Consider the following 12,171-nt stretch of genomic DNA (forward strand, 5'->3'; position numbering starts at 1 on the left):
GTGATGACCACCGTTTTCTAGGATTCACAAGGTGTGATCTACATCGACTACCTGGAGAGGGGCAAAATGGTCACAGGGCTGTACTATGCCGAATTATTGGGCCGATTTGACGTCTAATTGCAGAAAAAACGGCCCCATTTGGCGAAGAAAAAAGTGCTCTTCCACCGTGACAACGCACCAGCTCACACCTCCGCCGTCGACATGGCCAAATTGGTCGAATTAGGCTACGAACTGCAGCCCCATCCACCGTATACTCCAGATTTAGCCCCGTGCGACTTCTTTTTGTTTCCAAACTTGAAAAAGTAGCTCTCCGGGCAGAAATTTGAGTCGAATGAGGAGGTAATCGCTGCCACGGAAGCCTACTTTTCAGACCTCGAGGAAACGTATTTTTCAGATGGGTTAAAGAAGTTGGAGCATCGCTGGGCCAAGTGTATCGAACTAAAAGGAGACTATGTTGAAAAATAAAACGCCACTTTTCCAAAATTTTCGTTTTTCTTTTGTAGGCTAAGTACTTATCGGACCACCCTCGTACCCCTCCTCAGGTAGGGGTGGTTTATAAGGGCTGTAAGGTTCGTGGGGATGACGTAATTTAGGTTGAAGTTGGGTTAGCCTGTCCATGGTATATATCTTAATTTTGTTGTAGAACAGTAATTGATTGAAGACGCTTGACACAAAATTCGACGTCGAAACGTTCAAAGCTATATGTTCTGAAAGGTACAATATTCATGAAATGAAAAACTTTGAAATTTAATATCTCAAAGAAAAAATAAGCAAACTGAGCAAACTCAACGGCATTTAAAAGGACTAGACTGCTTCTTTAATATGTCGTTTGTAGTTTTTTACGTGTAGATAATGTCGTGGTGCTACATAACCTCAAATATAGGTAAAAATCGCTATTTTCACACTTTTAGATTAAGATATCTCAAAATCCTGACGTGCTGGAGCAATTCTGAGGCCGGATTTGGTTTCAGCGCCAAAAATTCTTTTGGAAAACATGTATGGTTTGCTTGTGCATAAAATTAAGGTATTTTTGTAGGACTGTGTAATAGAAATAACTGGTCCATCTGGTAGCTTACACTTTAATATCAATTTAATTATCAATGATATAATTTTTTGCTCCCTGACTTTATTTTATATTTTTTTATTGCGATAATCTAAAAGCACAGGGTCTGAACTACTATAATTGCTTTGTGCGTATTTATTAACATAACATTGTAATAACGTTAAAAAAGCATTCGATTGCCGTATTCAAATCATCCTCTACAGCTCATCGTAGTACTTTGACTGGAGTTTTGAAAAGCGCGACCGTCCGCTATGAAAAAAAACCATGAACTTATCCTTTGCGTGAAACCTGAGATTACCCAACCAAGTGCTGTGTTATGTGCAACTAGCAAAGACTAAGAAAATGTTTCAAGGCCCGAGCAAAGTAATTGGCCATAAATGTCAACGTCTATCCGTACATCGACAAGGTCCGAAAGAAGCAAGTCGGGGTCTGCTGAAAGTAAGCTTGCGAATTGTTGAAGATCCAGCTTAACCAAAAACGCCGATGTTAAGCTTGGAGTTCAAATTTTGTCGCGATTACTTTGCGAATCAAGTTCCCAGCTGAGCGATTTCTCCGTTACAGCCTTCGACGTAAATAAAATAAGTTTCCACATGTTCCCTTTTAACTCCTAAAATTTGAATGAATGATTCCGAAATGAAAGTTGCTTCCAAACCTTGATCTAAAAGTAAACAGGTACGAGTCTATTTGCCGTACAAATCTATAGCAATCACTTGGATAGTGACAAGAAGCACAAAGCATTTGTTCGTCGGACGACGAATTTATATTAACAGAGTATTTGATGACATGTGCTTTTACTTGCAATAAAGCCGGATGCCTTATCAATCCTTCTATATAGGTTTCATTTCGTTATGGATTTCATGGATTATGAACATGTAATGAGGAATATTGAGGTTCGTTACAATAACGTCAACATGTGTACACTCATGTTGTGCAGATGTAAGTAATTGAAGTAAAGTGAGTTACAGCTGTCTATGGAAGCTCGTTTTTCATTCATGTTTTCCATTTTGAAATCCGGGTATTATCTAATAAGATGTTGTTTGGAGCTATGTGGACACGACCGCAGAGCTTTAATTGATTGTCCAGGTCACGTATGATGAATTCATTGGTTTCGGTAAAAATTTTGCACTTTTGGCGCCATTTGGAAATGTTTAATTGGTGAAACTAACTTTGACATCCCATGTCCTTTACATTCAAACAACGCTTCTATAGTCTAGACCAAGTCGAAGTTAATTCCAAGCCAGTAACTCTTTGAAAACTCCATTTAAGAAAAAAATTACACAGGCCAACAATTTTAAGAATAGATTTTCATGCGTTGATTCCGAATCTGAGATCAGAATTGCTCTATCACCCTTGGTTTTCCATATATCTTAACCTAAAACCGTCAAAAACATGCTTTCTTGCTACATTTGACCACTTGTAATATGACGAAGAATTTTTTCTGCGCAATTCTAACAGTTCCTAAAAAAGCAACTCTTGGGCTACAAAAAGCACTATTCAAAATTAATTTAATAATTTTTTCAACGGAGATATGGTCGTTGGAAAAATATTGGATCTGAACATTCTATTATAGGCTTATAATAACACGAAACTAAATATTCACTTCTCATGCCTATAAATGCACGCGCATAATAGCATCAGAAGTATGAGGGTCCTCGTATAGCACAGTGTTCAGTCTGCTGAAAACCCATAACCTCAAACTCGATATTTCCTAAGCCAGTAGGAATTCACATATCATTTCTTGAGTAATTCTCAAACGAGGACGTTTGACGGAATCACATCAAACCGACGCTTAGTTGGGCACTGCTTGTCGAGTTTCGAGAGCACGGTAATATTGAGTTTCGTGTTGTTATAAGCCTATAGTAGAATGTTTAAATCCAACATTTTTCAAACGACCACATCTCTGTTGAAAAAATTATAAAATTAATTTTGAATAGTGCTTTTTGTAACCCAAAAGTTGTTTATTTAGAAAGTGTGGACAGAATAGGGCAGAAAAAATCCTTTGTCATGTTACAGGTGGTAAAATATAGCCAAAAAAGCGTGTTTTTGACGCTTTTAGGTTAAGATATCTAAAAGAACCAAGGGTGATAGAGCAATTCTGAGCCCAGATTTGGAATCAGTATATGAAAATCTAATAAGTATACTATGTCTGGTTTCAGGTTCTTGACTTTTATAAAATTTTGTTAACCTGTGTTATCTTCGATAATAATGTTTTTGGTTTAAAACAACATTTTTCAGCACAAAAGTGAAGTTTTTTGATAATTTGAAGTGTACCACCACAAAGAGCATACTTAAAACTATGAGAATACATCAAAGTGCGATTTTTTTCGCTTTGAGCACTGAAAGAGAAGTATACAAAATATATCTAGCTGGATGTTAATAAATTAATGCGTTTATCAGAATATTTATAAAATATTGTTAAACCCGTGACATTTGAGCTAACTATTTTTGTATGTTGTAATTGAGAATTCGCTCTGCTATCATTTAAAATTATAAGAAAATCGGCGAATAGCTTCCTCTCAAATGTTATTTGTCATTAGTTTTCACAAAACAGACACTGCAAGTGATACACAACTGAAAAAAATTATACAAAACAGATAAAAATTTCCAAATTTTCCAGCGATTTATAAAGGGCTATATTTTCGTGAAAAATGATCATATTAAGATGAAAAAAAGCATTTCGAAGTTCATAGTTTCTAATTTTAGGATTTTTCAGTTAAAATTTTTTTTCAGTCTGATATTAATTTGAAAAAAGTACAAAAACTGGTTTGTTAGGTTATTTTAGAAATTCTGCCTCGATTTGGTAACCGTTTCAAAAAGTACCAATATTTGTAGGTTGTTTTAACTTAATATATATCTAACATCCTTGCCAATCTTCAAAGTGATCGGTCAAGCCGTTTCTTTGGACTGAATTGTCGAATTTTTAAAAAGAAGGAACACGTTTTTATTTGTTAATGTGAATAAATGATGATAATGGCTAAAAAAACTTTTTTTTGTCGACAATTGGACATCGAAAAATTATCAAAGTTTAAAAAAAAGAAAGAAAAGAAAAATTTTGTTTTGTCATTCAACAAGTACCGGCATTTGTATCACCCAAAGTATAGCACGTGGAATAGCATGGTCGAATTTATGTTTTTTGTGCATACGTACGTCTGTCTGTCCATACATTTATCTGTTTATATGTCTTTGATGCATTGAATCTAAATTCGGCGTCAGAATTCGTTCACAATCTCTAGTTCTCTAGATATCCTAACCTAAAAGTGCAAAAAAACTGTTTATTTGCTAACATTGAGGTTACATCACACCTTGAATAAATTTTTTTCCAAAATTTGAAATACCACTTTAAAGTATAATTCTTACCCTTTAAAATCCTTTTCTCAGACCTGAAAAATCTTTTTGTTTCACCGAAATATCGTTGTTTCAAGTTTTGTATTTTAGTGATTTCGAGAAAATTGAGTTGTGAGGGTCAAGGCTTTCTGCCGTGCAGGTTACAAGATCTGTGGGTTACGGAAATTGTGCTGTAAGGGTCGGGAGTTATTGATTCGCAGATCATAGAGTACGTGAATGAAGAGAATTGGGTTGTAAAGATTATTATTGTTGTGCAAATTACAGGGCTTGTGGGTGAAAGTAATCGGGTTATAAGGGTTCAGTGTTAATGCTAATGGATAATATATGGATCACTTGCATCCAAGTTCAGTTTTTTCAGCCTCAAAAAGGGTTGAATAAGAATTCCTGGAATTTGAAGTTACTTTCGAAATTGGTAAAATACAAAACTTCAAATAACGATATCACGGTAGAAACAAAAATTTTCGAGGTCTGGGAAAAGAATTTCAAAGGGTAAAAGTTACAATTTAAGGTGGTATTTCTGGTTTGCAGAAAAAAAATTTATTCAAGGTGTGATATAACCTCAAAGTTAGCTAAAAATAGTGTTTTTGCAATTTTAGGTTAGGATATCACGAGAACCAGAGATAATGGACAGATTCTGACACCGGATTTGGAATCACCGCATCAAATTCCTTCGGATACATCTCGTCACGTGTCTGGGTTTTTTTGGCTGTCGGCCTCTGTATTACTTAAGGAGTTGAAAACAATATATAATAAAATAATTGTAAGAATACATCAATGAAGTCAATTTTATATATTTATTTATTTTTTATAATCGAATTTGAAAGTGTGGTGAAATCAACATATATTTTGAAATTTTCAATCTTTCATTTCACCTTCTTCATCTTCTTCTTCAACACCACGTATATACATAACATTATTACATCTTATCAAAATTTCTCCAAGACTTCCAGTACAATCGCCGTCAATGTACTCTTCTGCATTTGCTAATTGAATATTCATATAACCGTCAACAGACACTAAGTATCCTTTATAAGTATGTCCCCATTTCAGTTTTACCATAACTGGTTTTCCTGTCAGACCATTTAAAAATGGTTTAGGGTTTATTGGCATAGTGGCCGCCATTATACTATCTCGATCTGAAATGAAAATTCATAACATATCAATAGCATAGCTTGTGTATAGATAATAAACAGATATTTTTTAACAATTATAATAAATATGTAACACTTTCGAATTCATAGAGTATTTGATAACCATTCTTCATTTATTTCATGTACCATGTAATAATAAAATTTATATGGTTATTATCTGAGATAAGAATTATCAAGTTTTGAACTTAGAAAAATCCATCGTATTGAGAATGATATGGTAATTCACATATTATAGAAATCTTTTTAGAATAAAATTTAGAATTATTTTTGAAGTACTAGTCAGCGTTTGATTACTGAGGTGTGCAGACGTCCCAACATTATGCACTACCTAAAAATCTAAAGTATTAGCGAATAAATGAAGTAACAGATAAATTAAAAATTTAATTTAATAAACTCCAAAAAAGAAAGCAACGGCTGAAATGGCTACTTAGTCAGGAGATGACAAGAACACTCCTAATAAAAACAACGAAAACTGAAAAATCGTAAGCGGCAAAAGATAAACAATCAGCTCAGAAAACAAAACTTAAAACAAAAATCAACAAGCCTAATTATCGGACTACCCTAAAAGTAACACAAGTAATAAGTATAAAATACTTCAAGAAAATAAAGAAAATAAAGGAAGTCATAGTGAAAAAGAAAACAGTGAATCAAATAAGTTGAAAAGAAAATCCTTTTCGACCTTTGTTTACAATCCAGAGAATATTAAATTGTTAGAAAATCTACTGAATATTCGATCAAAAAATTCCAACGGGAATTTCACTTTGAAAGTGATAAAACTACACATAATTAAAATTTAGCCAAAAGTATTTGTCAATTATTACTGCATTCAAAGAAAGAAAACACAATTTTATACTTACTAGCGTAAAGAAGAAAAAGATTTCAAAGTTATATTAAGAAGCATTTTTTGCTAGTTGCTATCAATGAATTAAGAACAGCCATAAAAGAACATGGACATAAAGTAATAAGATTCATAATATAAGGCATCACATCTCAAAAATACCATTGCCGCTTTTCACAGATGAAATTGAACATGGTTATAAAATCCAGGAAATGTATAAAGTAAACCGACTATTAAACACAGTAATCAAATTCGAGCCACCGAACGTTAAAAGAGAAATTTGAATTTGAATTTAGATAAATTTAAATACTGTTTTGATTTAATCTTTTTTCTCTTAGTCCAGGAAATAGTTTTTGCTGTAATCGCTGACGAATTGGACATCCTTTATAATTTGCGGTGTGATTTTCTTTGGAATTTGCACATGTTACGTCTTTCTTTTTTATTAATTATTCTTTAGTTTGGTGTAGTTCAGCACATTTCATATACACAGCACTTTTGAAACAATAGTTTTTTGTACGCCCGTATTCTTGGCAGTTTTTACATTGAGAAATCTCTCTTTTAACGTTAGGTGTCTTAAATTTGATTATCATGTTTAATAGTCCGTTTACTTTATAAATAATCATGTTCAACTTCAACTGTTAAAAGGGGCAATGATAGTTTTCTGATGTGATGCCTTATATTATGAATACTTATTTCCTTATATGCATGTTCTTCTGTGGCTGTTTTTAATTCACCTATATCGACTGACGGGTGAATACTTCTTAATATAATTTTGAAATCTTTTTCTTCTTTGCACTGGTAAGTGTAAAATTGCGTGCTTTTTCTTTCAATGCAGTAATCCAATAACCACCATACTATGGCTGCTAAAACATTATTTAGTTTTTTCTTTATAATATTAAATACAATATTTGTTTAGTTTTAAATACTATGATTTGATTCGGAGCTTAAAATAAATATTATTTTATTCATTTAACATTATTTTGATAGACTCATCTTAACGGCCGTAAAACGAAAATAGAAATTTTCTCAGGAAAATTTACGCAACTCCAGGCACTCTACAAGTGACGTAATTACATGATTGCAGTCTTGTAATTACCATAATCTTGGTGCGAATAATCACGTTGACGAATTTATCATTTAACAATCTGGTTTTTGGACGCTGCTTTTCGCATGGATTAAAGCATATGTGATGCTATATTATTTACATGGTCTATGAAATAATTATAATTGGATTATTGATTTTGTCAATTAATCGTGCATCCTCATATATTATTGACGATCAATCGATAGGACTCGATCTATAAAATGAATACGAGTCTATCGGCTTGGGGAGCTCATGTCGCGCATCAAGGTTGAGCACCACTTCCATATAGCCGCGGCGCGCGCTGGCTAGCCCCCCTAGCCGCTCCATGCTTGCCCTGGCTTTTAAAGCCGCGCGCTGATTGGTTGATCTTTTAAGTTAATTATCTAATTACCTAATTTTCAAAAAAAAACTAATAATGGCGCCTTGAATAACTTTTCAAGACAAATCCAACAGTATCCATACTTACATGTTTTTGAATCACCCTGTATATATATACACATATGTACATATATATGCATTGTGACGGTAAACGTCAAATTAGCGCTAATTGCCTAACCTAGTAGCTGCCTGCGGGGGCAGCACTTACAGGGAGACGAAATATGTAACGACGGAATACGGCACGCGAGTAGACGGAACGCGCGCGATCGAAAACGAACCAGTGAAGAATCAGCTCCCGATACGGAAGCCACGGAAATCGAGACCGACAAGCTAATTACCTGTGCGCACGAGAAAGATCGAGAGGCTGTCGTTACAGAGCTACACGGAGCGCAGACCTGAGCCAGAAAAAGCAGGATCGTCACCTGCGGAATCCAGAGTGTGTGTGTGTGTGTGAGGTTTCGCCATCGAGGGCGAAACCGTGTGCGCGCGAACTCGCGATCCGCGGCATAGAACAGACAGACTTTCCCGTAGTGAGAGTGCGAATTGTTCCCTTTGTCTTCATACGTCTGCAAAATAAAGCTTAATCTCGCGACCGCGATTGCATGCGTGATAACTAATTTTCCGTATTCGAAGCGAAGCGTGCATGTAATAACTCTGCTAACAAAGAGCGGCGAGCGATCCGACACTTTATGTTGTCGTCGTACGAGCGCCATGGTAAACATAAACACGCGGGCCAATGCTAGTGTAACATTAAGAGAGGACAATAAAGAGTTTTCGTCCGTGATATTAACCAGTACCTTCGACATGCTTATTCCGTATTGATTCCACTCCTGTAGATTTGTTGGTTGACTGACACCCGTTCCCTCTTGCTCTCCGACTTTCTTATTTGACATAGGTGATTACGAGCGTATTTACGCGATCGTCCGAATAAAAATAATTAAACGGTAGCAACCCCGTTACAGCATATATACACTGCCGCTCACATAAATTTGGCCACCCCATCAAAAATCTGTCAAACGTTGAAGTTTTGTACCTCTATAAGGAATCATCCGATCTAAAAAATTCAGAGTACGTTTTGAAGCTTGTACCAAGCCCTTCAATATGTAATGAAAATATTTCAAAAAATAATGTTGAATTAATTTTTTATAAACAAATGAAAAAAAAAATTATCAATTTTTTTCATCCATTTTCAAATTGGCATAACTTTGTTAAAAATAATCGGATTAAAAAAAAACAAAATGGAGGTTAAAGCTATAGTACTCCTCTTTAAAAAGCGCTATGCAGAATGCAAAAAACTATGAGTCAAACTAAAAAAATCATAACAGCAAAAATTATGTGTTTTTACTCAACGAATACAAATTCAACGGAAAATATTCAAATTTAAAAAAAAAATTTTTTTTTTTACCATGAAAAAAAGATTTATATTTACAATTATTTATTAAACTTTTAGTGAAATATTATATAATGAGTGATAGAACTTGTATACATAGTATTGATTAAAATAAATAATGGATATTTTTTACAATCGGTATACAATATACTTTATAATGGTATCGTACCTATGATAATAGTAGTTCGTATACAATGAATGCACGCATATATATACCTTGATATAAAAGTAAAGACTATAAGTTTTACGGGATTTCTGCGCCGCAATACACTGCTATGTATATGCGAAACAGTGTCTTGTGTTTACAAAAATTTTTCGTGACCATGGTTCAAGGAGAGTTACAAGTTTAATCGATGATTTACTTAGTTGTCTACGTATCTAGATCGATCGATAACCATGGCCAAGCACTTGACAGGGCAAGTTCGTTTGCAAATAATTATTTTGTATAAAACTGAATACAGTAGACGAAAAATAGCAAATGAACTGCAAATTGCTAAAGGCAGTGTAGATTACAACATAAAGAAGTTTTTGACTGAACAAAACATCGTTACAAAACCAAAGAACAAGAAAAGAAAAACTACAGCAAAAGAAGATGACTACAGAGCGCTTTTGAGTATTCGAAACAGACGTCTCACAGCTCCAGAAATCACGGCTCAAGTTAATGAACATCTTGACACACCAATAAGTGTATCTACTGTTAAAAGAAGACTTGTTGAAAAAGGTTTACACGGCCGAATTGCAAAGAAAAAACAATTATTAAAAAAAGTAAACAAAAAGAAGAGATTGGAATGGGCTAAAAAATATCGGCTTTGGAATTTAAGTGACTGGAAACGTGTGTTATGGAGTGACGAATCTAAATTTGAAGTTTTTGGTTCTAAACGTCGGACGTATGTTCGAAGGCAAAACAACGAAAAATATTTGGAAAGTTGTCTAATTCCATCGGTGAAGCACAGCGGTGGGTTAGTTATGGTATGGGGATGCTTCGGAAATTCAAAAGTCAGTGATTTAAAAAAAGTAGATGGAATTTTGGTAAAGGAGAAGTACAAAAAAATTTTACAATATAATGTGGTTCCGTCTGGTACACGACTCATCGGTCCATCCTTTATTTTTCAACAAGATAATGATCCGAAGCATACAGCGAAAATATGTAAAAATTACTTAGCAAATCTTGAGAAAAAAAATACATTACAAGTTATGGAATGGCCACCACAGTCACCGGATCTGGGAATCAAGCATGATATTACAAAAATATTGCGGTAAAAAGAAAGAAAAAAAGGTAGCTGATATATCCGCTTCTGTGACTGAAAGGGTTAATTGTTTAGACTTTTTACATTTAGAATATATACCTTTTTTTAACTTCTAATAATCAAAAATTGCAACGTTTGCAGGTATCGCTTAAATATTATTTTTGAACTGTCAATTTTTTACGTCTTGTAGTTCTCCAAGAATTCCATAAAAATCAACAATATGTAATATTACAATTAGATCTTGTAATATTACTATTAGATCTTTAGCTCACCCTGCTAAGAAGAATTATCTTTCCCTTTCTTCTGATATCATATGGTTTTCAATGAACACTCGTGTGTTCCCGCCAGGTATTTTTTATTTGTCATGACTTTATTCTTGTCTTCAAAATTTAAATTCGTGAATAAATTTGCCATTGTTTTCCAAGCGTATTTTAATTTTACGTCGACTTTCAAGTTTGTTTATAAAAAATTATCAACCCTTTCCTTGAAATCAATTTTCTGTCAGGCATCTCTTCTCTACCTACATTTTGTCATGATATTGTCTTTTTAATCTCTCATGTTCATTTACTAATCTTCTTATGTCGTTTACCTCTCTCGCCGAAAAACAGCTGACTCTGGTTGATTTGCTCCACGCTGAGGCTGCGCTCGTCAAACTCCAGTTCGACCTTGTAGCACCATCTCTGACTCTTTTACCTAAACTACTGTCTTCATCTGACTGTTCCGTCATTGTCACTTTTCTTAATTTTTCTTTCTTTTCTATTTCTTTTACTCCACTTCTCTATACCTTAATAAATGCAATAAAGGCTTCTAGTTTTTTAAATGTTTTATTCTCTTGACAAACTCTCAAAATTAGTAGAGCCATGCAATCATGCGTCTGTATTCATATGTCATCTACCAAAGTTCGGAATTGTGTTAAGGTAAATCGTGTTGTGTTGAGGTCTACGAAAGTATCGGGCCTACGTTTATATTTTCGTGTTAGCGTTATTCTTTATCATCTGGTGGGTGGCATCCTTCAAAGTAATTCTCACTTGATTGAATAACACAGTTCCATCGATGTTTCCACTTTTCAAAACAGTCCTGGAACTCACTTTTAGGGATAGCCTTAAGTACACTCGTCGCATTGTTTTCAACCGTTGTTTTGTCATCGAATTGGTGTCTTTTGAGTGGTTTTTTAGTTTTGAAAACAGCCAAAAGTCACAAGGGGCTATGTCGGGACTGTATGGAGGTTGGCGATATTGTGTTTGCTCAAAAACTGCTGCACAAGATTGGATGAATGCGCTGGCGCATTATCGTGATGGAGAAGCCAGTCACCACTTTCCCAAAAGTGCGGCCGTTTTCTTCTTACTGCATCACGCAAACATTTCAAAATTTGAACGTAGTATTCTTTATCGATTGTCTGACCTGTTGGTGCATATTCGTGATGTACAACACCTTCACAATCGAAAAAAACAATCAACCTTGACTTAACATTGCTCCGACTTTGACCTACTTTTTTTGGTCTTGGCGATTCAGAATGCTTCCACTGTGAAGATGTTTGTTATGTTTCAGGATCATTACCATAAACTCATGATTCATCACCTGTAATAACTTTTCTAAGCACATTATCATCATTATTGACCATTTCCAGATTGTCCAGAGCGATTCCTAAGCGAATGTTCTTCTGCTCTGCTGTGAG

At 34.5% G+C, this 12,171-nt stretch overlaps 1 protein-coding gene across 1 annotated transcript in view; it reads right to left on the minus strand.

Annotated features, from left to right (window-relative positions):
- Positions 1-5,194: 5,194 nt before the first annotated feature.
- Positions 5,195-12,171, minus strand: part of LOC131672690 (small nuclear ribonucleoprotein F) — a 39,810-nt gene continuing 32,833 nt past the window's right edge. The window contains exon 2 of the mRNA XM_058950079.1: positions 5,195-5,544. Within this exon, the coding sequence (XP_058806062.1) occupies positions 5,264-5,544 (281 nt within the window). The 3' untranslated portion in view covers positions 5,195-5,263. The remainder of the gene's footprint in view (positions 5,545-12,171) is intronic.

Source organism: Phymastichus coffea, unplaced genomic scaffold (assembly GCF_024137745.1).
Source record: "Phymastichus coffea isolate CEN01 unplaced genomic scaffold, Cenicafe_Pcof_1.1 PCOF00012, whole genome shotgun sequence".
Taxonomy (NCBI): domain Eukaryota; kingdom Metazoa; phylum Arthropoda; class Insecta; order Hymenoptera; family Eulophidae; genus Phymastichus; species Phymastichus coffea.